Here is a 25,922-nt window from a genome sequence, read left to right on the forward strand (position 1 = left end):
GACGTCTATCTCGAGCCGTTCCCCTTGTTGGCCTTTCTAGTGATAGATTGATGGTTGGTCTGAGGACAGTGGGGTTGCACCAGGTGTTAAACGTCACAAACATGGAGAAGGTTGAGGTTAGGAGGAGAGAGGCGACTCCATAACAGATTAAGTAGTTGGGTTTCTTGTTTTTTTGTGGTTTTTTGTTTTAAAACCTGACGACTGACAGGACGAGGAAGCTGCTGGGGATGGTTTCTAGTCGGAGAAGAGGCTGGCGAAGGACTGTCGGAGGCTGCGGATGGTCTCGGCTTTGGCCTCGTCGTCGGTCAGGCTTCCTCGTAACGTCTCCGTGAAGGTGTTGGTCAGCGACTGGGATTTGCTGTGGAGTCCAGAGAGCAACGGTTCAGCTGCTACAGTCACAGAAGAAGGTTCAGATGCAAAGACAATCCCTCATCCTGACTGTTGACTAATGTCCCCTTAACCCTCCGATTACCTTCAGATTCACTGACATCTCTTATTCTTGGGTTTAATTTGACCCCAGCAATTTAAACCTCCAGAAAATATCAGAATTAAAATTGTTGCCCAAATTTATGTGTAAATAGCCCTTTAAAGAGAACTGAAAAATTATGTCAGTGACTTATTTTAGAGACGTTAATGGAATAAAACTGACCCCAAAGATAATAGGAGGGTTAAATCAGGGTTAATCCTCTTAACCACAAAACCTAAAAGTGGGTTTGAAAAGTATGTTATTGTTTTTTTTTTTTAAATCACCAAAATTACATCATCTAGCAAAATCAGAAACTGTAAAAACTGAAAGAATTGTCAAACTTTCAACTTTCCTACAGTCCTTGAACTAATCGCTTGCGGTTCATTCAGGAACATTAACCAAACCTAACCTTAATTAATTTATTCTACATGTCTCATTTAATAATTTTCCCAAAACGAATGATTTGCATTAACCAGATTCTGTAAAAAAATTACAATTATGTGCACTTAACCATAAAGCTTTTAGTGAATCAGCTGCGACCAATAGTCATATGAGAAAAAAATCAAGGACTTTTCGGCTGAACTGCAGGCTGTGTTTACGCCGAGCAGATAGAAGACGAGTATGGAAACAAATTAAAATTGTAATTAGCAAAACATCTTGTAGCATGAAGAGTCCCTGTGTCTTTTTTTCAACATTTTTACAACAGCAGGAGATTAGAAAAATGTCAAATATAATTATAAAGATAAGAGATAGATGATATTAAAAAATAATTATCATAGAAACTCAACTTTTTTTCCCCTGTTTTAATGATTCATGACATTATAACTTTGTCATTCTGCGTAGTTCTCCACTTCTAGTCATGGTTGTTCTGTTTCCATAGAGCTGCAGGACTTTATATTGCAGTGAAAAATGAACCTACACAGAGTAAAAATGCGACAGGAGCAAAAAACGCTTGGACAAACATGTCATTAGGACTCCAGCGTGGACGACTTACTTCAGCTGTGGCGACTGTTTCTGAGCTCCAGGCCCGGAGGAGGCGGGGATGGGTCCGGGCTGGAAGGCCTGGCTGGGGGAGGTGGTGGCCGACCGGGCTCTCTGAGGAGATCCCTGGGCCGACTGGGATGGGGAGGCGGAAGCAGAGCGTCCCCCTGCAGTACAAATACACATATGACATGTACATTCATTACTTCACTGTGGATATGTTACTACAGAGGGTTCAACAGTTGGAGTAATGAGCAGGTTTCTTACCTCGTCTGGGCTGTGTGGTCTGCGTATGGAGGGATGCAGCAAAACATAAACAGCATTATTTCAAGGAATAAATTGAGTGAATCACTTTAAAAGGGGGACTACTTATGCAATTACTGACATTTTCTACCTTTAATAAATTCACATTACCGTGGAGCAAATCTGTTTTCTCTTTCACTTTGACATGATTTATTTATTTTTTTTGCAGATTCTTGCCAAAAAAAGAGAAATTAAGCAAAACTGAGGAAGTTCTAGTATTTATTACTCATTTTAATATCATGTTCATGCAGGTAGACCAACTGAGTTTTTACCCTGGAGCCTGTATTTTTTACATATAGTTTTCTAAAGTATTTTTAAAAGCATTATTTCACTTTTTTTTCTCTTTTCTTGGGAGGTAAATTACATATAATATCTAATAAAATCACAGAAAAATGTATTCATATATAAGTTGACTGAAAAAAGAAAACAAATCAAAACTTTAAATAATGTCAAATTTTACAAATGTAGTAATTTGTTCTTCTACAATGAGCAACTGCAAAATTTTACTGGATTTAACTCAGTAAAAAATATAATTGTTTTACAAACGTTTGCTGTCTATATGAAAGAAAAATTATCTAAACTATGGAGTAATAAAAATGGTATGTCTTTTTTTTTTTTTTTTTTAAACTGGTGCATCACAGCTTTTCCCTTTTGTGTTTAATTACAGATAAAATCACAGAAAAAAAGTATTAATTTATATGTTGAATGTAAAAAATGAAAAGAGCCGAAATTCTAAATAAATGTCAAAAATAAATATTTTTAGAAATAGTAGCTGTCTGACTGTAAAATAACACAGTTTTACTGTTTTTAAATCTGCTATAAAAAAAAAAAGTGTATTTTACAGATGTTTGCTGTTATTGTCACAGTATTTTAATATGAAGTATTTCACTGCTTTCTAACATGTTTCTGGCACACTGGCTGCCAGGTTTACAGTCTTGTTGTTTTTATTGTGATTTGTCTCCTCGTGTTGCACCTTAACGGAGGACGGCTGAGGCGTGGAAACTCCCAGCAGCACTTGGGCCATCTTGTTGATGACCAGCTCGGTGATCAGCTGCTTGTCCTCCTCCACGTGTTCACCGATCAGCGGCATGGAGCTGTCCATCACCTGCAGAGACACCACAGTCAGCCTCCAACAGAACCTGCACAAACCCAACACTAGATGGCAGCGCTGCACCTCCTACGGTGCCGAGACCTGCTCAGACCCCAGACGTTGCCCGCGATAATGGACTCGCTGGTGCGCGGCCAGAAATGATGAGTCACTTTGTGCAGATCACATGAACGGCTCTGCAGTTGTCGAGGTCAGAGGCCAAGGAGCTGTGCGACCCCGAGCCTTAAATCCAGTTAACTGCCGGATGCACTGAGCATGACACCGCGGCTGCTCTGCATGTTCCCATCAGAAAGCCCCTCATCCGTCCCACCACATTTGGCTCTTTTAAAGAAGCCTCCTCTAATAACGAACCACAAGATCTGAGGTAAAAAGAGACGCTTCGGTTGCCTTCTTAGTTTCATTTCAAGGCCTCGTGAGATAAAAATATTACGAGCTGCTGACCTCTCCCCCGTTTAGGCTTTGGATAAACTCAACAGGTCTATTTGGACGCACAAATCTAATCTTTCCAACCTCTGTTTTTCTGCGCCGCCCTCACAGGGACAGCGAGGAGCCAAAGTTAGAACTTGCAGCGAGCAGCAGATACAGTGCGGCTCCATCTGTAAATATTATGTTGCTGCGGCAGGACTTGGACGAGAGAACGTTCTCTCTGGTTGATAGAACGGTCCTGAAAATATCCAGAGTGCTGTTGACTTCACCTGTCCTCTGGGGCTGCAGTAGTAGTACTAGGAGTAGTGGGGTAGGAGTAGGATTAGTAGGAGTAGCAGGAGGAGTTTTAGTAGGACTAATAATAGGAGAGGTAGTAGTAGTACTGCAGGAAGTAGTAGAAGTAGTAAGAGTAGCAGTAGTAGTAGGAGGAGAAGCAGTAGTGGTAGTTGTAGGAGTATGAGGATAAGTAGTAGCAGCATTCAGAGAACAAGTAGGGGTACTAGTAGGAGTAGGAGTGGAATTAGGAGTAATAGTACTAATAGTGGTAGTAAGAGTAGGAATAGTATTAGCAGTAGGAGTAGATGTCGGAGTAGTCGTGGTAGCAGGAATAGTAGTAGTAGTAGTAGTAGTAGTAGTAGTAGGAGGAGGAGGAGGAGGAGGAGGAGGAGGAGGAAGAAGAGGAGGATGAGTAGTAGTGTCAGGAGTAAAAGTAGGAGTAATGGGAGATGTAGGAAAAGTAACAGTAGGAGCAGTAATAGTAGTAGTTTGAGTAGAAGTGGGGGTAGAAGTAGGAGAATTAGTAGTAGTGGGGTAGTAGTAATAGTAGTAGGAGTAATAGGTATAGTAGAAGTAGGACTGGACTAGTAGTAGTAGTAGTAGTAGTAGTAGTAGTAGTAGTAGTAGTAGTAGTAGTAGCAGGAATGGTAGTAGGAGGAGTAGGACAAGCAGCAAGACTAGTGGAAGTAGTAGTAGCAGACGTAGTAGTCAAAGTAAGGAGTTGGACTAGTAGCAGGAGTGGTAGTAGTAGGGGCAATAGTTGGAGCATGTGGGGTAGATGCAGTAGTCATAGCTGTAGTAGTATTTCTAGCATGAGTTTTAGTAGGAGGAGAAGAAGTAGTAGTGGTAAGAGTAAGAGTAATAAGATTAGTAGTGGTAGGATTGTCGTAGAAGGAGTTTCAGTTGTAGTTGTAATACTGATGGTACTACGAGTTTTAGGAGTATCTGTAGTAGTAATGCTGATGGTAGTAGGACTAGTAGTAGTAGTGATACCAGTAGCAGTAGTAGTAGTAGGAGTAATACCAGTAGTTGTAGTAGCAGCAGTAGTAGTAGTAGGAGCAATACCAGCAGCTGTAGTAGTAGTGATACCAGCAGCGGTAGTAGTAGTGATACCAGTAGCAGCAGTCGTACTGGGCAGCAGATAAAACGTGCCTCCGTGTGTAAACGTCATGCTGCTGGCCCGTGACTGGAGGAGAGCTCAGATCAAATCGTCGCCACACAAACAATTAACCTCCAACAGAAAAACACCAAAACTTTCCCACCGCAGGAGCTCACGTGCGCTCTCACGTGCACCGCACAACCACAGAGCACATGGAGCTCAGAGAGTCTGAGCACCAAAACAAACTGCAGCAGAGGAGCAGTGTGGCTGCTGCACCGGGCCAAGCCGGGCCGGGCCGAACCGAGGAGAGTCCAGGACGTAAACACAGAACCGGACAAACACTGACACTCAGTCCTGTTGCAGAGCTGAAGGCCTGCTGTAGCTACACTGTAAAAATAAAGAGAAATCTATATAAAAACTGTAAAAACAAAACAAAACAAAATCAAACAAAACATTAAAATAGGATTAAATTGTTAAATTTATTTTTAACTATAATTTTTTGAACAATTAGTTACGTTACAGTTTTTTGTGTTTTGTTAAAGTACATAAACCTCCTAAAACAATTTAAATCTGCTAAAAACATAATTATTTTACAGATTATTAGATAACATTACAGATATTTTCTGTTATTTTCAGTGTAGAATGAGTTAATTTTGATGAAATATCAAAGTTTTAAGCTGAGATTTGGAGAATTTTTGAAATGGAACAGCACGTTGCAGCTGAGTAGTTCAAGGCCTGTTGGAAATCTGACAATTCTCTCAGTTTTTAACAGTTTCTGGCTCTGATTTTGGCGATTTATTTTAAAGACAACTTGCCTTTCAAATTCATCTGTTGCTTCTACGGCTCAGAAGGGTTAAAAAACTTGCACGAGAGTTAATCTTTTATTAAAAAACAACACAACATGTGAAGTTTCTTACAAGAAGATTGGTTGTGACGGATGCAGACAAAGCTTTGGACTCAGTAAACATGAAGGTTCTGACCCAGAATACGTCACTGAGCACTGCACTGTATGGGAATATCACTCCTGTTTTATCGCAGCATGTTGAGCTCTTTATACACTCAGCAGAGAATGTAAACGTTACATCCAATAAAACGTGTTTGGGTAAGAACTCACCAGGAGATCTACAGTCGCTTTCTGGTAAAAGTTCCTTCCAACGTTATACTTAATGTCAGAAAACCCACAAACCTCAGTGACAATCCAAATCTCCATTTCTAAGAATACAAGCAGAAACTAACGTGAGCGACTGAAAGGCCTTTAAAAATCCACCTGCCTGTGTTTTTTTTTTCCCCTCGTCTCTGTTTGTCAGAGCTGTTTGGGTTCACACTGTTCCGTGCAGAACCACGACCCAGACCAGAGAACCCTTTAAAAGCCCTTTTTTTCTGCCCAGCTCCCTTGGCGAGGATCCGGCGGCGAGGCGAGGCGGGCCGGGGCGCGGTTCGGTGTTTTGGCCGGTTGAGTCATGACCACAGGGGCCCGAGCGGAGGCCTGGCACGGCCAGCGGCGGGCCCCACTTCAAATGGCGGGCGGTGGCGAGCGGAGCCGGGATCCACCCTGCTGATTTATTAGGACGCGGAGTCATCGAGCGGGAGCTTCCCGACGATGCTGGAACACTGAGGTGTTGTTCTTGCAGCCCGTAGCGAGCAGCTGTCTGGACAGCGTGGCCGGCTGCATGGGAAAGTTCAGAACGCGTGAACGCCGCCGGGCCGAGGGGTCGACGCTCTCCTGGGAAAACAACTCGAGCTGTGAGACGGCAGCGTTTTGAACTCCTTCCTGTTGGGAGATTAATCACTTTTATGATGCTCCTCTGTCACTTCTGCGCTCGTATCGGGTGTTGCGTCGTGCCCTTTAATCACTGAGCCACAGTTTTCCTGACTGCAAAGTGTCAAAACGTTTCTGTGTCGTCTGTGCTGCAAGTCCTTCATGCCTCAAACTAAAATCATGACACAGAAAGGCCTCAGTCAGAGTGTTATATTAGCTGATATCATTGGACTACATCACTTATGCATTAGGGCATTAATCTGTAGCTATACATCCTATTTCATAAGAAGGTAACGTGTGCCTTTTATGTGAAATATTGAATCTGTCAAATGAACGTATGTCTTCAAGATCAACCATCTGAACGTCCAAACATGCCACTGGGTTTGAAAAGCATCTTATCTTTTTAAAAAATCACCAAAAATACACCATTAATTCAAGCCAGAAAACAGAATCATTGGATTTCCAACTTTCCAGCGGTTCTTGAACTTCACATCTCTGCTAGAAAATAGAAAACATGACTTTATTCGACATGTCTTTTATTTAAAAATTGCCAAAATTGTTGTTGTTTTCAAAGTAGAACACTCAGCTCTTTAACATTCTGAACCTTAAAACTGGTTGGTGGGTTAAAAAGGAATGTTATGTTTTAAAAATCACTAAAATTACACCATTTATTTGAGCCAGAAACTGTAAAAAGAGAAAAGTTGGATTTCCAGCTTTTTAACAGTCCTTGAACTAATCATCTGTGCCGAGAAGATAAGTTTTAAATGGTAATATTTCTTTAAACCCACTTTATTTGCCAAAAATAAACAGTCCTGTGTTGTTTTTTTAAGTAGAATACACACCTGTGTAACCCTCTGAACCACGAAATTGGTTGGTGGGTTCGAACAACTTCTTAAACTTGAAAAATTATCCAAAATTACGCTGTTCATTTAAATAAGAAACCATAAAAACATTTTAAAAATTGTTGTATTTCCAACTCTTCTACAGCCGTAGAACTACTCATCCGTTGTGTGCCATTTGGTCGGAAAAATGATCCAAATCTAAACTTACAATCGTGACATTTCTTCAAAATCACTTCATCAAACGTGTCTCATTTAAAAATGTGTTATTTTCAAAGTTGTACACTCGGCTCTTTAACCCTCTGAACACCAAACCAGGCTGGAGGGTGCAAAAGGCATATTATATCTTAAAAATGACCAAAATTACTCAATTTATCTGAGCCAGAAACTGTAAAAACAGAAAAAAATGTTGATTTATTAAAAATTTTCCTAGAGTCCTGCAACTAGTCACCTGTTTCATGCTGTGTGGTCGAGAAAATTATCCAAATCTGAGCTTAGAATCTTGAAAATTCATTAAAATCACTTAAATAGTACAACAGCAGAACTGTAGCACTAATATTCTACATAAAACTCTCAATTTCTGTCCATGTAAATACATATAGTCTTAATTCTAGCTTCATTTTGAGCCTGATTGCACGTTTACATTTCTTGTTTTGCTTCTTTGAAGCCTCATTTTTTGCATCCAGCTGCTGCAACATGTAAATTTCTCCCAGTGATGGATCAATAAAGTTGATCTTTATCCTGTTCTATGTGCACCACACCAGTCTCTGAACTTTTTGATCGACTCTTCTGTCTTCATGTCGCATTGCTTTGCTGTCACTTGTCATCGAGTTCGTCGTATCACGTTGTCGTGTTACGTAACGGCGCCTCCGTTATCTACACCCTCCACTGGTGAAGCTGAGCTGGCTTCAGGTTAAAAGCAGCTGCAGTAAACTGTTAACGACGAGCCTCTGGGCAGCTCATTACTTTTCATTAGGGAGAGGTGTCACGGCTGTTAGTCTTTTGTCTCCGACCGAGCGACGGGTTCCCACCGTGATGGAGCGACAGCTCATCCCTGTCGCGGTTAATTAAATTCCAGAAAGAGAGGCGGCTACGTGGAGGAGGACGGACGTTTCTGCTCGGCTGTGTCACCGGCTTCTCCGTCCAAACGTCCCCCCGGGGGAGCTGGTAGATATTTCCTGAGATAGAACGAGTTTAAAAAAGAAAGTCGGAGGCCGCTGACCTCACCCGGCGGAGATAGAGGGAGCGGTGATGTCATGCTCTCAGCCTAAACATGGGAACGTCAGACCCACCAGACGGAGCCTGTTTCCTCAGATTGGAAAGCATAGGAAGCTGGTCTAAAAACAAAACCGATGCAACTGTTTGTCTCCTGCTCGGGTGTAATCTTTAACCTTCTGAATCACGAAACACGCCGGCGGGATTGAAAGGCATGTTGTCTTTGAAAAGCTGTCAAAATAACTCCAGAGCCAGAAACTGCAAAAACTGAAAGAATGGTCTAATTTTGAACCAGTTTTTTATGAATTCAGGTAAAGAAGGGACACTTTTGGCACCAAATATTAACCTTTTAAACATAAAAACACTCTGGTGGGTTGGAAAGGTGTGTTGTCTTTAAAAAATCGACAACATTACTCCAAATAATCAGAGCTACAAACTGTAAAAACAGAAAATGTCATTGGATTTCTATGAATTATGCAAATTTAATTATGGAGAGGACCGAAATATACCATTACCATCTGTGTTTACTTGCGGGACACTTTTGGGTCGTATGAAGTTCACACAGCAGATCACATACAAATCATATTTACTTGGAAATGTGAACGAACGTACAAGAAAATCGGATTTCACAAAAAAATCCAAATTGAGCATCAAGTCCTGCAGTGTGAACGTAGCCAATCTGTGGGATTGTTCAGTCAGATAATACGCCGTTATCCTGATTGGTGACATAAAATGTCATGTCGGAGTCAGAATCCAAGGCTGTCGCTATGTTAAGGCTGTTTTTAATGGGTTCCGTTGATTTTTCCTAAAAACCTGTCGGATAGCAAGGTTGTTGGATTGTTAAGGGTCGGATTATCAAGTCACAACTGTATTTAACAATCCTAAGCGTGTGTTAACCCTTAAAGGTGTTAGATTGTAATAATTTAGGAAAAAAATGTATTTTACAGCATTTCTCCACATAATGCATAATAAAAATGTCTATAAATGTTTTGTTTTTGGTTATTTTACTAGAATTTTTAAGATTTTTGTCACGTTTTAAAGCAACAGATAAAATCAAAACGCTGCTTGAACACATGTCGGTCGATGTGACACCACGCAGCCCTTGATTGTGTTTATGTTTAGCAGCTAACCGAGGCTGTGCTCATCCAGTCGGGGGGGAACGAAACCCCAAAAACCTCCGACCAAATTGGTTGTGTCAGGTCCCGCCACGGCAATTTCATTTGTCTACAAACTGCAGGACAGGTCGGGTGCCAAGCTTTGCCCGTGGACTCAAATAAACAGGCTGTGTTAGCAGAAACAGTGAGTCAACCGCGGACTCTCGGTGCTGTTTTCGTTCTGCTGCCTGTGTTTGGTCTACGGGATAATCGTTCTTTCAAGGGTCCGCCGATCATGTGCAATCAAGGCCGGCTACACCCTTTTCCCTGTTGACGTTCGCCGCGATATGAAGTATTATCAGCAGGAAAAGACACCCGATCCAAGGTGACTCGGCGTTTGGACGTGCAATCCCGCAAAGAGTCCGAGAGCGCTCCAAGAATTCTGAATATGCAAAGTCCTGCAACATCCTAGTGAGCATTTACAGACACATATTTGGTGTTTCCAAAATGTGCTAAATGTGCAAAATATTCAGCGTATCCAACTGGCAGCGAGTTCTTACACGAACGAAAAACACACTGACCTCGATGATATAGTCGTTGCCGTCTTTTCCGTGGACGGCCTTCACAGCGCAGATGTCGAGGCCACCAAACATCTCGGCGCAGGAGTCCACCCACATCCGATATCTGGAACAAAGAGACACCAATGAGCCACACGCCAACAACCGAAGAAACAATCATCACTGGAGATACCGCGAAGGACGAGTCGGAGCTTACAGGACTCACAGTTACTGTTAACCCTCTGAGCAGCTCCTTCTACCTTTTTACTTAGTGTGGGTTCATTTTTCTCTGCAATATAAAGTCCTGCACCTCTAAGGAAACAGAACAGCCACGACTAGAAGAAGAGAGAACTCAGAAATCTCTCCTGTGCAGCGTGACAAAGTTATAACGCCATTAAGCATGGAAAAAGGAAAAACGAAGCTTGAATTTGTTTGATTATCTGCTACACAAAAATGTCTAAAAACCTCCAATCAAAATGTACACCACCTTTCCAAATGCCCAGCACTGGTGACAAACTAACTGTGACTCTACATGATACAGATATTTGACTTTTTGCATTTTTAATTTGATTCTTGACTTGTCTGCTCGGTGAAAACACGGCCTGCAGTTCAACCAAGCCCAGCTGCAGAAATCCTGAATTTTTGCGACGTAACTGTTGCTCGCAACTGAATCATTAATGGCTTCGTAATTTTTTGTTTTTTACAGAATCTGGTAAGAGCGTACAGTGTATTTTTTGTGACTTTTTAAACTGGACATGTAGAGTAAAGTGTTCGCAATTGGAGGCTTGGATTTTGATAAGTTTCCTGACAGAATGGCACATTAAAAAATGAGTTCAAGAGCCATCAGAAAGTTCCAAATCCAATGATTCTCTCCATTTTTACAGTTTATTTCTTGATAAATGGTGCAATTTTGGCAATTTTTTGGTAAATCCAACTAGCCTTTTAAAAATGCTGGTGGGTTTTGGAGGTTCAGAGGGTTAAATAAAACTTTTTAAACAGTTTTGCTTTCAGATTTACACACAAAAGGTGCGTCAGTGTTTGTCTCACCAAAGGCTGCTTTGTTTTAAGGTTCAAAACACACAAAGAAGCAGTGAATCATACAAACAGATCTGCACTTTCCCAGTAAATCTCTGACTCAACGTACCTGTCGGTCATCGCGATCTGTTCCAACATGGCTGACCCCGTGTTGGCCTTCCAGTTACCAGAAATAGACGTTCTCCTGCAATTAGAAAACAAAAAGAAAATAAGCACGAGGAAATGAATCAACGTGCCTCCAAGCAATGTGAAAGTCACTCACAACATCTGCATGTGCAGCTGAGCGGGAAACTTCAGAGGAGAAGCTATCGTCTGGTCATCGGTTACCGTCTACACCTACATGTTTGAGCAACAACATGCCTTCACGGTGAGGCTGCGGCCGAACGAGACGAGATCGAGCTGAGCAGTTGTTTAGATTTAGAAACCTGAAAACGATTAAGAGGATGTTTGCTCGTATTCTTTGTTACTAAATGCTGGACGGAGCGACGTCTCCGGCCTCCAAATGAGTGTTTGAAGAAGGAGCAAGGCCATGAAAATGCAGACGCTGATGCTAAAAAGAGGAGCAGAAGTCTAAGAGGGGAGTTTTTGTTCAGCTAAATGTGAATTTAATTAACAATATGTCATACAGCTTCCTCCTGCAATACATTATTTATAAACTGGCACCAAGCTACTATATTTTTATCATCCCACTGAACATCTAAACCTACCGACGAGTTTGAAAGGTATACAATTTCAGTATTTTTCAAAACCAAAACCTTTAAAGACAGAAGGAATTGTTGGATTTTTAGCTTTCTGACGGTCCTTGAACTACTCATCTGTGACATGTTGCTCTAAAATCTCAGCTGAAAATCCTCATATTTTGACGAAAAAATCAGCCAAACATAACCAATTTCAATTAAGCAGATTGTGTGAAGAAATAAAAATTTTGCTTTTGTCAACGCAACTGTGAAGCCATCAGTGACTGAGCTGTGACCAACGACCGCGTGACAAAAATTCAGAGACTTTTCAGCTTTTTGGCCGTGGAAACTTAGATAAAATACCCTACACGTGGTATTATAACTCACATGTGCTGTCCTACACAACAGGCAGTTTCTGGACAACTTCCTGTCACATTTTACCTCAATGTGAGCTCATCTTTCATTGCAATATAAAATCCTGCATCTTTAGAGAAACAGCACAACCGTGACTAGACGCAGGGAGAACTCGAACGTGTCTTCTGAGCAGTTTGACGCAGTTGTAACGCCATAAATCTTTATAAATGTGACTGTTGGTTGCAGCTGACTCACTTGTGGCTTCCCAGAATCTGGCAATCTGTTTATGAGCTGTTTGTTTTTGGCAGTTTTTGAGATGAGACTTGTGGATTAAAGAGATTTTATTGAAATATTACAAAGCGAAGATGAGACTGTTTCCTGACAGAACGGCACTTTACAGGTGAGGAGCTTGAGTGCTGCCAGAGAGGTGAAAATCTCTCAATTATTTCTGTTTTTACAGTTTGTCGACATGATAAATGGTGTAATTTGGGCATTTCTTTCGAGGATGACATGCCTTTCAATCTGGCCAGCAATACACAACACCATCTTTCATATTTTCCTTCTAAAGTATACAAGCATCCAGCAATGCTTCATGTCACCTTGTACAGGATATTTTATAAGTGGCCTGACTTTCCCGCTAACTAATTAACCACACTGTCAAATCATACGACTAAAACCGTCAAATTCACGAAGCTGCTTCATGACTGTAACATACAGCTGTAATTCCAGTAGTGGCCACTAGATGCTGGGTGCACAAAATCCATTGTTTTAACTGAATCTCATGATAAATGCATCAACTTCTCTGCATAAATACTGAGCAAACCTTTAATTTCAACGAGCCATTATGGTCTCAATCACTAAATTCAGGCTAAAACAATGTACTTATGGTCATGTTCTCACAGGACACCATCTCACAATGTTTTATTTAGTGTTTGTATCTGATTCTTTCCCCCTTAACGGCTAAAAAAGCAACAGATACTGGATCAAAACAGCAGCTTTACAGGCAGCTTCCCTGCATCTGTAACAGCCTGTAAATGCACTCGTTAAACTCCACACACTCTTTGACTTCGTAGGCGACCGAACGTCGGCCCCCGGCGGTCTGAGGCGTCTTACATGTAGGCCTTGTAGTTGCTGCCGATCTTCTGGATGCGGATGTCGTACTTGGACTGGACGTAGGGCTCGGTGGTGGCGTAGGTCCCGGCCAGAGCCACCACGCTGGTGATGTCCTGGAAGTCCTGTTGGTTTTCGACTTTAATCTGCGGGAGAGACGCCACTTGTTAGCGAGCGGCTAATTACAAAGCATGCCGTTAAAGCTGGCAGCGGCCGCTCAGGATCCCACAGGAATCTCACACTTGTACACAGGCCGGGATAATGAAGGGTCCCTGGATGGAAACACTTCCAGGGGAGGCTTTGAACTACGTCACCTCGCTCCCATGAAGTTATTAGACTGCAGACTACAGACGGAGGGGAAATTACGCAATGGCAGCCCGGCAACACAAAACACATCCGTCGCATAAACTTTAAGCAAGTGTTTTTCGCTGCAGCCTTCAGATAATTAGGTAACAATGAGGTGTGACTGCGTAACGCTCAAACAAATATTTACCCCTCAGTGGCAATTTAAGGGGCGAATATTTGTGGGAGTTTAAGACCCTCGTTTACTTCTATCTCACACGCATCTTGGATTCAAACATGTTGGTTAAAAAAGCTTTCGTCTGATTAGCTTTTTCTATGTATGAAGTTTCTGCAGCTAGTGTTCGTTTTAACCTTCTGAACTCCAAAACTCAACAGCATGTTCTATTTCAAAACAATCGGCAAAATTACATCATTTTTCAGAGCAGAGCAGAGAATTGGCAAATTTTCAACTTCCCCATGGTCCTTGAACTAATCCCAATCACAGCTTAAAATCTGAATATTTCATCTAAATTGCATTATTTTACATGTATCATCGCTAAAATATGAGCATTTATCAGAGCCAGAAACTGTTCAAACAGAGAGAATTGGCAGATTTGTCTGTTTTCAGTGGTGCTTGAACTACTCATTTGTGAAGTCTGTTCAAAACTTAACCCAGTCACAGCTTAAAATCTGGATATCCATCTATCCATACATCCATCCATCATCTACACACCACTTAATCCTCACTATGGTCATGGGGGGCTGGAGTCTATCCCAGCCGACTCAGGGTGAAGGCAGGTTCACCTGGACAGGTCACCAGTCTATCACAGGGCTACACTTAGAGACAGACAACCAAGCACACTCACATTCACACCTACAGACAATTTAGAATCACCAATTAACCTCAACATGTTTTTGGACTGTGTGGGAGGAAGCCGGAGAACCTGGAGAGAACCCGGGGAGAACATGCAAACTCCACGCAGAAAGATCCCGGGTGTCCTCACCGGGATGTGAACCGGCGACCTTCTTGCTGCGAGGCAACAGTGCTACCAACTGCGCCACCTTGCAGCCTAAAATCTGGATATTTCATGAAAAACTGCATTATTTCAAGTGTGATCGCTAAAATGTGAGCATTTATCAGAGCCTGAAGCTGTTAAAACAGAGAGAATTGTTGGATTTTCAACTTTCCGTTGGTCCCTGAACTACTCATCTGTGAAATCGTGATATTTCCTCAAAATCACTTTATTGTACATGCCTTTTAAAAAAATAAAATAAAATAAAAATCTCCAAGAATAAATCCTTTGCATTAACCAGATTCTGTAAAAAATAAAAAATTCTGCACTTCTCTGCAGCACTGGGGAGCTATTATTGACTCTATTACGATAAACACTCGTGACAAAAATTCAAGAACTTTTTGGTTGAACTGCAGGCAGTGTTTATACAGAACATATAGGGGAGTGTAAAAACAGATAAAAATCAAAGTTATAAAATATCTATAGTATGTAGAGTCTTTATTTAGCTAAAAAAAAAAAATAGTGCACCTGTGGGCAATTGGAAAACTGTTGTATGTGTTGATTCAAGTTTTTTATGTTTTTAGAAAAAATAAATTAAAAAAATCCAATTTTTTTTTTTTTTATGATTTAAGGCGTCATAACTTATTTATACTTCACAAAATACATTTTTGAGGCCTCTCTGCTTCTAGTCATGGTTGTTCTGTTTCCACAGAGGTGCAGGACTTTATATTTCAGTGGAAGATGAGCCCACAATGAGCAAAAATATGACAGTAGGAAAAAAAAACAGCCGCGAGTTCTGAGAGTTAATCAAGTTAATACAAAGATTTATGAGGCATATTCCATCAGCTCGTGGGAACTGGAGCATCTCAGCAGACAAAAACCCATCAATCGACAGCCTGAATGTATGGCCAACTGTCAGCGATCCATGTGTGAGATGCACAAAATGATTCTGTCCAGAGCTTTCCACTCACTCATCGCCATATTTCTCACTGGTATCATCGCAGAAGGAAATGGTGGGAACAGCGACATGCCATCGTGAACGAAGACAAACCAGATAAGAAAAACAGAAGGTCCTGTTTCATCCTCTGGGGTTTGAGCTCTTCGCTTAATTATAGAATGCAAAAAAAAAAAAACTGATCCACACAAGGTTTTATGTCATTTCTAAGTCGTGCCACAAGGTCTGATTTTGTACGAGACACATGGAAACACCGTCTCACCTCCACATCAACATGGAGACAATGCAGAATCTGTTGGGTTTGTTGCTGTCAGGCTGATATATTGTGTCTGTGTCTCTGCAATGTGGCTTCAAAAGACCAAATAAAGGAGGTTGTGGAGCCCTCTGAAGATGCAGTGGAAAGAAAAGACACTTGCGTCAACATGTGACAGTTTGTGAGGTCTTCGGAAACAGTTTCACAGCGCGTTTACAAGGATTCCAGTTTCGGAGCACTTTCACATACAAACAAATCCTTAAAAAACCGCTGAGAAAGACACAAATTATCTGGGTGGAACAAAGAAAATCCCTTTTAAAAGTGATGCAACCTTCACCAGAAAAACGAAGAAGAAGAAGAGAACCAACTGTAGGAAAACAAATAAAGGCAAACTTAGCAGGAGTGAGAATAGCGCCGAAACAATAAACGTAGGCTTGAATCTTTAAAAGGAGGGCGAGTATCTTTGATGGTTAATGCGGTTCAGTAAACAGCGTTGTCACTTTGATGGGTGAAAACATGAGTGTGCCTGTGGAAACACGACTAAATCGGTTAAGTTTCTAAAAATGAGCCCAGAAGACAGAGCAGTGGCGGCTGGTGAAGATTTTTTTTTGGGGGGGACGCAGTCTGCAAATGAGCTTTTATTTTAAATCAGAAATTAGAATATGAGGAACATCAGACACGACTATTTACAGGAATGCAAATGTTCTAAGTTTGGAAGATATTCTAATCATAATCTAATTTATTGTTATTAAGACTAATTTATTATTATTAAGACTCACCAGAATTAAATTTCAAAACCATTCATCAAACTTTCATCAATATTTACATAATTATAAATATATTTCATCTGTGTCTTCACCAAATGTCATGGTTATGGGAGTTATATTTCTGGAGATATTGAGCCTCTCAGTTGGCTTCCTAGATAAGACGCACAAAAATGAGCCTTTAAAGCCATAACTAGTGAGTTATAAAGTACTAAGTAGGCGGAATAAACCTTTAAATTCTAAGTACTTGGGCAGAAAGTAGCATTTTGGTGCAAATGAACCTTTACAGCCAAAACTTGCTAGTTAGAAAGTACGATTTAGATGGAATTGAGATTTAATAATGGCAGAAATTGGACAGAAAACAATATTTTTGGCAGAATAAACCTTTAAAACTACAAACACTTGGACAAAAACCTGTATTTTGGTTGGAATAAACCTTTGAAACTATAACTTGTTAGTAAAGAAGCACTATTTGGGTGGAATAGACTTTTAAGCCTATAAGTGCTAAGACAAAAACTAGTATTTTGGATCGAATAAACCTTTAAAAGAACAAGAGCTTGGCTACAAAGTGGAATTTTGGGTGGAATAAACATTTTAAACTATCAGTACTTGGACAGAAAATAGCATTGTAGGTGGACTAAACCTTTAAAACTAAAAGTACCTGGACAGAAACTACTATTTGGGTGGAATAAACCTTTAAAACTACAAGTAATGAGACAGAAACCTGTATTTTGGGTGGAATAAACCTTTAAAACTACAAGTACATGGACAGAGATTAGTATTTTGGGTGGAAAAAACGTTTGAAACCATCACTTGTTAGTAAGGAAGTATTATTTGGGTCAAATAAACTTTTAAAACTACAAGTACTTGGACAGAAAATAGTATTTTCGGCAGAATAAACCCTAACACTTGGACAAAAAACTGTATTTTGGTTGAAATAAACCTATCAAACCATAACTTGTTAGTAAAGAAGCACTATTTAGGTGGAATAAACTTTTAAGCTTACAAGTGCTAAGACAAAAACTAGTATTTTGGATGGAATAAACCTTTAAAAGAACAAGAACTTGGCTACAAAGTGGAATTTTGGGTGAAATAAACGTTTTAAACTACCAGTACTTGGACAGAAAATAGCATTGTGGGTGGAATAAACCTTTAAAACTGCAAGTACATGGACAGAAACTAGTATTTTGGGTGGAATAAACCTTTGAAACCATCACTTGTTAGTGAGGAAGCACTATTTGGGTGGAATAGACTTTTAAGACTACAAGTGCTAAGACAAAAACTAGTGTTTTGGACGGAATAAACCTTTAAAAGAACAAGAACTTGGCTACAAAGTGGAATTTTGGGTGGAATAAACGTTTTCAACTATCAGTACTTGAACAGAAAATGGCATTGTGGGTGGACTAAACCTTTAAAACTACATGTACATGGACAAAAACCTGCATTTTGGGTGGAATAAACCTTTGAAACCATAACTTGTTAGTAAGGAAGTATTATTTGGGTTGAATAAACTTTTAAACCTACAAGTACTTGGACAGAAAATGGTATTATGGTTGGAATAAACCTTTGAGACATGACTTGTTCGTTTAAATGTACTGTCTGGGTGGAACTGAATGACATGTTGATGCACTACAGACTTATTGTGAATGGATGCATTCAGGTAGCGTCTAGCCTTCAAGTAAGAGCACTGAACCTTTCCCATTTACAGCGAACGGGCAGAAGCAGAAACAACGTCAACCGAATGAAGGGATGTGAGTCACAGTTCACGTCATGGCTCAGGAGGCAGAACCTGATAGCGAGCAGCAGGTCCAGCTCTGAGCTGTAAGCACCAAAACCCGTCCAGAGAATTACACAATTCCTCTGAGGAACCAAAACCAACCGTAACGATGCAAACAGAAGCAGAAGGTAAGCCAGAGAAGGTGAAACACTGGCATGGACGAGGAAGAACGGCGCCCGGTGGAAAAAGTCACGTCATGCTGGTCCGGGCTCAGACAAAATGACACACTAGCGACAATACAGAGGCTCGCTGGTGTAGAGAACGTAATGGGAAAACTGGGTAAAGAGCTGCTGCTGCTGCTGCTGTCAACAATCAGAGGAAAAGGGCAAAATGAGCAGCTAGGTTTAAAGTCTACGCAGGTGTAAACACACAAACAGTATCCAGGTAACATCACCACCCCAACACCAATGTATCGTTAGCATTAGTTAGCGCGTTCACTGACCTCGGAACTTTATTTGTTACCCAATGATTTGGTCACACCTTAGGACGACAAAAGATTATTTTGAATAACAACAGAAACAGACACACGCTGATGCTACTGTGGAACAAAACAAAACAACACCAATGAGGCCATGGGTGTTTCTCAATGTGCCTTCTTGTTAGGAATGTCCCCATCAAGGTTAGCATTAATTTAGCATTAAGTGTTTACCTCTACTAACCACTAATCCAACACCATTTTCCAAGAAAATACACACTTCAAGTATATTAACAGAATCGATTCAGAGTTGACGAAAAACTCCTGTATTCTCTACATGCATGTCAGATCATGTCGTGTCGATCAGCTGCAGTTCCTGGTTGTGCCACCAGGTGGCGCCTCTTATCGTTTAATACTGTCAACTAGATGGTCCCTCAGACTACAGGCAGTTCATGTTGGCAAACAGAGGGCACTACGGAAGTTTAGCTAGCAACGGGAACCATGACAGAGACTTTACTGACACTCAATGCCATCTGGCAGTTGCATTTAAAACAATGTGAGTCTGTCATGGTGACACGGTCGTGACAGCAGATGTCAACAGAAGTTTGGGCTTATGACTTTCTCCTTCCTGCTGTTTTTGTTTCTTTAAGTGCCAGAGTGTCAGATTCAGTCATGACCCTCCTGGTTTTAGGATTATAGGTCGTCATAATTACGTCCCCATTAGCTTAACCCTTTGAACTCTGAACAGTTTCTGGATGGTTTTATTTTGCTTCTGTCACATTTTTACACACTGTAGGTTAACTTTTCACTGCAATATGAAGTCCTGCACCTCTATGGAAACAAAACAACCATGAAGAAAGAGAGAAAACTCAGAAATGCATTTTTTGCCATGTGACACAGTTAGAATGTCATTTAAAAAAGTAAAACCAGATTTGAATATGAATATTAGTTATTCTACAAAAAAGCAAAACCAAAAACCAAACCAAACTGGAACTAACATATAAAACATTTATCCAGTTGCCCGTGAGCGCCACCAATACTGGAAAAAAAAGGTGTCAACACATACTATAGATATTTGACTTCTTGCATTTTTAAAAATGTGCTTTTTCCACACTTACCTGTTTTCTGTTTTTTGCATACACAGCCTGCAGTTCAACCAAATCTAACTTAAAAGTCCTTGAGTTTTTGTAACACGACTGCTGGTTACTCTTTAATGGTATTTGGATGTGTTGGGGAGTGAAGAATTTTGTAGTTTTTACAGAATCATGTTGGAGCAAATGACATGTTGATTTTTTACATGTTGAATTTAGTAAATTTGATTAAATATTAGGGTTTTCTGCTTAGATTTGGTTCATTCTTCTGACAGAATGGCATGTCACAGATGAGCACTTCATGGACAGCCCGAAAGTAGGAAAATCAATGATTTTTTCTGTTTTTAAACTTTCAGGCTCTGATAAATGGTGTAATTTTGGAGATTTTTTTTAAACATTGGATACCATTCACGACCACTGTTGGGTTCCAATCCTAATGGTTCATTTACCGTATCACTCTTAGCTTTCTTTGCTCCACTTACTCAAGTATTTCAAGTTTCCGTCAAAAGCAAAAAAACAGAACACAGCGGTGACCTAAATCCCACATGTTGCTGCCCACTCGGAGCTCCGTGAGGTCCGACGGGTTAAACGAGGTCCTGCTCTACGTGTTCCCTCCAAGTTCCCCCTTTAGCATTATGGGAAATTCTATAGCATGTCTGGCTCCCGAACAGGAAACCAAGCCCATCCAGACAGACGAGGGCCACAGACATTTAAATCACTGCTGGAGGAGTGAGACGGACAATTCCGTAATGTCTTCGAATAATTAAATCACAAACACCGAAGAAAGAAAAAAATCAGTGGAGATAAACATCAGTCTGCTGCTGCAATCACTGAGGGTAAATGTAAGAGTCAGGATTTATCAGCGCCGCTCCGCCTTTGGAACAATCTGCTCAGTGAAAGTAAACTCAGAGACACATCACACCCTTTGCAGACTGATGATAACGGCGATGTGTGGCTGATTGTAGCCCACAGAGAGACAACAAAGGCCTGCGCGGATGGGAACACATGGGGGTTTGGGTTTCCGGCCCTCATGTCTGAAGCTGCAGACCAGTCATAGCCGCCGCGATAACATCGTGTTGACATTTGCACGACTGGAGTCGAGACAAATCCCCGTGTGAGCCGGGGATCCATTGGTTCAGGTAAAAGGCCTCCAGAGGGATCCTGGCTTAAGGTAAAGAGGTTTGGGTTGACCAAAGTGTTGTATGTTGTAAACACTTGCCCCAATTTTCACTGAGGATGCACCGGGAGCCGACTTTGGACGATCAAGTGTCCCAAAATGCATTTCACAACAGTCAAGGGGCAATGACGGAGGAAAAAAACAAATAAATTAAAGGTAGTTTTAAGCTTTTTATAAAGTGAGAACGTAGATGTTCCAACTTCAGATCTGTTGATCAGGCACTTCATGTTGAGAGACTTCTTGAGACTTCTGCGACCCGACCAGAGCGGTTGCCTTTAAAATAATGTGTCTTATGTGCTCTGATTCTGACACAACAAAAAATGAACATCTGCTGTCCATCTGTGATATCAGAATGTAGTTTTAATCACTAACCAAGAAACCAACTGGATTTGGGGTTAAGACGCAGTTCAAATTAATTTAACCCCAAATCCAGGTTGTTGGGCGTCATTAAATTAAATTAAATTCCTGGTTTACACACAAACATCCAGACTCAGGTGGTTCATTTTGCAATCTCAGTGTTTGCAACTCAGAAATAATTGCCCGGGTCTCACAAAGTCATACGAGTGAACTCACCTTTCCCATGCCGGCGTGGGCGTGGCCCATCTTGACAACCACAGGGTAGGAAGGAGTTGTAACCTGCAGACAAGAAGAAAACATCAGGAGCTTTAGATCACGCAGAGCAAAAGCAGAAAAGGTCATCATCCGCCAACAAGAAGAACAAACTCACATTTTTATTTCTGTTTTTTTGCATCAGTTTTAAACATAGCAGATGATTTTTTTGGGTGATTTTTTTTGTTCCTATCACGTTTTTCCTCATCAAAATAAGTGATTTTGATGAAATATATTGATTTTATTCTTAGATTTGGTTAATTTTCCTGATGAAACGGCACATCAGAGACAAATATTAAAAAATTCCAATGATTCTGTTTCTTCAGTTTCTGAATAATGGTGTCATTTTTGGCGATTTTCAAAAATAAAACGTACTTTTGAAATCCACTGGTGTGTTTGGAGTTCGGAGGATTAAACCAACCTTATTTTCCACGTTATGTCATGGATCAAACCAGTGTATTTATGTGACATTGTGCACGAACATATTATCATTTAAACTAAAAGAAAACAAGCTGTAACCAGAACAGTAGCATATGATCACATTATGCAGTTAATACGGCCTTTTATTAAACGTCAAGCAGATGTGGAGCAACATTCATTTGGCTTCGCGCCTCCTGCTAAATATAAATCCAACATTCATTTGAATTTAGCTCTGAGGGAAATATTTAGAGCTGTGGAATAAAAACGGGCCGTCAATAGGCAGGAGAAGGACGTCAAACTAAGCGGGGACGTTCAGAATCGTCCTTGCTCCTCTAAATATACATTAGACAGCCGTGTGGTGAACACCGCATCGAGACGCGACCAGAAGCGGACGACTATTTCCTCCGCAGCTGATTCGGATGTGTACACGAAGCGTCCACAACCGTAGCCTTGTAAAGAACCTCACCGGCTCCTCTCATGCCATCCCGGCGAGCCCGGAGCTGCCCAGTTTAGGAGGCATGAGGACAAGTCGGAAGAATGTCGGTTTATTACACAAAAGGTTCTGGGAAGCCGGGTGGAAGACCACAGCTCGCTGGGACCAACCAGACGGGCTGCAAACACGCGAGTTCTCATAGTTCTGCGGAGCTGCAGCGGATGAAACGTCAACAGATTACTTCAAACCTCCCTGCGGTTTAAACGCCCCTTGATAAATCTACTGATACGATTGCAAATGGGACGTAATCTAAAGAGGGACTTTTCCAGTTTCAAAAGCACTTTCTTCCCCCACTCTGGTGTGAAATAGCTTTCAGGCAGCCCAGCCAAGTTACATAAAGGGGCCTGTAGGTCGAGTTTACTGCAACTGGGATGTTGAAATACAGATGTGCAACGACTCGTAGGGAAAATTATCCACAAATTGCACCGAAGTTCGCACTAAAACAGTGTGTTCTGAACCCAGGTTCTGGTTGTTTTTAGGGACTGTTATTGCACGGACCTGCTTTTCGCTGATTTAATTGAAAACTTACTGGAGAATAAGCACCTCGAATGCACAGAAACAACAGATATAAAGACAAAACCTACAAACACATCAATATTATAGATCTGTGCTTGAGGGAAATCTAAAAACCTGCAAAATACGCTGTACACAGCTGGAATAAAGCGACTAATGTCCTGTTTAATGTTGTTTATCATTACATCTGTGGAGCTATGTGTGAAGAAGACTGTACACTGTAAAAAAAATCTGTCATTTTATGGAAATATTCTGTTTTGTTTTACTTTTTTTCCTGCATATTCTGCACGAAATACACAAAAATATCAATAAAAGCACAAAAATAAAAAGTGAATTCACGCATTTGAATGTAAAATAACACAAAAACAATTTACTTCTGAAATTTTTTTTAAAATATTTTATTAAAAAAAGGAATTTTCTAAATAAATCTGCAAATTTCCTTTCTATATAAGTACATTAAACTTTTTTATTTGTAGTGTAATACTGTAAACATATTTCTAAAAACAGATTTTTATGATTATTTCTCATCATGCCATTGATTAACAGTCTGCAGTAATGGACCAGTAGTTAAAACAGTCTCTGATTCTGTGTGAGTTAAAAATAAAAAACAAAAAATTGACGCCGTCATGAAACGCTCCATCTTTGAACTCAAGCAGAAGTCAACTGGTGATATTTTTAGAACCACATGTAGCTTCATGTCACAATAACAGAACAAAACAATTAATTTCTTTTATTTTGAAATACTTGGTCCCAAAAAAGTGATCATATGCAGACGGAAGTTTTTCGCTTTGTTAAAGAAACTTGGATTTCTTCTGGAGTTGGACAACTGACCTAAATAATAATAAACCTTCTTTCTGTCTGATTTTAAACATGCTTTAGTTGCTTTAATGCTGCAGTTTTGCACGTTTTTTTGCAAACGGCTGCATTATGTCTTTGACAAACTCCAGTCAAATCAGTCAAATGGTCATTTTGCTTTATATTTCTGTGAAACATTATTTCTACGTCCTAATCACACTTTTGCTTTGTATTATAACTACTTCCATTGTATTTTTGGCCAATTATGGGCAGTGAGAGCAAAAAGCAGAATATTGTTCTGAGTTGGTTCCCAAGGCTTGGTAGTGGTGACGCCATGAGCCAAGTTAAAGAAGCACCCAGTTCAAATATATTTAACCACGATAAGTCAATAGGAGCTACAACAGACCTGAATATTTATCCTTCAGTTTGTTTCCTTGTGTGGAATATCTTTTTTGTTTGGTGCCAGAAACCATTCAGCTTCATCAACTCATCCGTGAAACACTTGACGGATTAATCGATAGAAGAATCGTCATCAGAGGCGGCCTTTGTGCTCCATCTGCCTTCACAAGCGCACATTCTGTACTTAAAACACAAAGTTCACATGCAGCCATTATCTCGGCACACACCTCCACACGAACCGCCAATTAAGCACACGTAGATGTTGAGGCCAAACGGTGCCTGGAAACATAAGCTGAGACCTGCGAGGAGGAAGCCAACGCCTCAACAGCTGCTATCGCTTCATCCAGACCCTCCCCGACAGTCGGAGCGGCTCATCCTAACCGCTGTCAGCTTGTCTGGAGCCCAGCCCCGGACTGACACGGAGCTGCTCGAGGGCGTAAGAACGCTGACAGGTTCTGACAGAACAGGCCCGGCCGACACGCTGCCAAGATAAAGCGAGCTCTAATTGTCTCCATTATCGCTTTACAAGTGCCAGAAGAGAAAGGAAGGGAGGCGAGGCTGCAGCAAGGAGTCCACTTTGTAATCCACTTCCAAGGGGATTAACAGAACGAATGAAATGTTCTGTAAAAACACAGACGCACTCCGTCAGCCTGGACCCGAGCTAGCAATGACGACGAGGTTTAAATCATTAGCCTTCAGGCGTTTATGAAATCACACCCCGTTTCAGAAAACACCTGAATTTTGCTGATTTAATTAAAAACCTATGATAGAACACACACTATTAAAGCACAATAATAACTGACATAAACCTATATCGGAGATTATTGTGCCAAAATCTACAGAAACGTCATTATTTTAGTTTTTTATTGTTTGAGGATTTGACATTGCAAAGCTGGAAACCTGTTTCTGTTTACGATTTTATTATTATTTTATTTTAAATTACCAAAGTTGGGTTATAGAAAAAAGAAAATATCCTACGACAAAAAACATGTAATTTTACAGAATTTTTCCTTTTTATTTTTGTTTGTTTTTCTGCATGTTAGAAATACACAAATTAAAAAAATGCAAAAAATAAAAAAATAAAAATATCAATAAATAACAAAAATATGCTGTGAATTTACACGTCTGATTAAAAAAAACAAACACAAGAAAATTTAATTGTGAATAACTTAAAATAACAAAATATATATATTTTTTAAAGATTTAAAAATATATTCGCAAATTTATCAGGACTTATTTTCTATTTAATCGATGAAACTACTGAATTCTAGTTTAATACTGTAAAGATGTTTCTAAAATTAGAAACACTTAACAGAAAAATAAGCACTGGTTCTGTAATTTTACAAAAATGTTGAATTAATTCCTTTTTTGTTAGCATATAAGTATTGATGATCATTCAAAATACAATTATCCTTATAAATATATGTAAATTATATCCCGCCACCATTTATCTAAAGCTAATTTCACACTAAACCCTCATTATCTATTAAAATTAATGCTAGAAAATGTATTTTAATGTTGGAAAATTACCTTATTTTTTACAAGATGGTTATTTTCCAGTATTTTCGGACCCTCGAGCTGCTATAATATTATCATTTTTTTTACTTTTTTAAAATAGCTGAAACGTTCACTCGGTTCTTTTGCACATGAAACTCGGGTAGAAGCTG

General features: G+C 40.2%; 1 protein-coding gene across 1 annotated transcript in view; it reads right to left on the reverse strand.

Annotated features, from left to right (window-relative positions):
* Window positions 1–234: 234 nt before the first annotated feature.
* syn3 (synapsin III) overlaps window positions 235–25,922 on the reverse strand; it is a 127,143-nt gene continuing 101,455 nt past the window's right edge. Inside the window, exons 6-13 of the mRNA XM_008298044.1 lie at window positions 21,600–21,662; window positions 13,303–13,445; window positions 11,268–11,342; window positions 10,148–10,250; window positions 2,724–2,855; window positions 1,715–1,733; window positions 1,461–1,614; window positions 235–358 (exon numbers count right to left, since the gene is read on the reverse strand). Of these exons, the coding sequence (XP_008296266.1) occupies window positions 235–358; window positions 1,461–1,614; window positions 1,715–1,733; window positions 2,724–2,855; window positions 10,148–10,250; window positions 11,268–11,342; window positions 13,303–13,445; window positions 21,600–21,662 (813 nt within the window). The remainder of the gene's footprint in view (window positions 359–1,460; window positions 1,615–1,714; window positions 1,734–2,723; window positions 2,856–10,147; window positions 10,251–11,267; window positions 11,343–13,302; window positions 13,446–21,599; window positions 21,663–25,922) is intronic.

The sequence above is a fragment of the Stegastes partitus genome, unplaced genomic scaffold, assembly GCF_000690725.1.
Source record: "Stegastes partitus isolate 25-593 unplaced genomic scaffold, Stegastes_partitus-1.0.2 Scaffold1274, whole genome shotgun sequence".
NCBI lineage: Eukaryota > Metazoa > Chordata > Actinopteri > Pomacentridae > Stegastes > Stegastes partitus.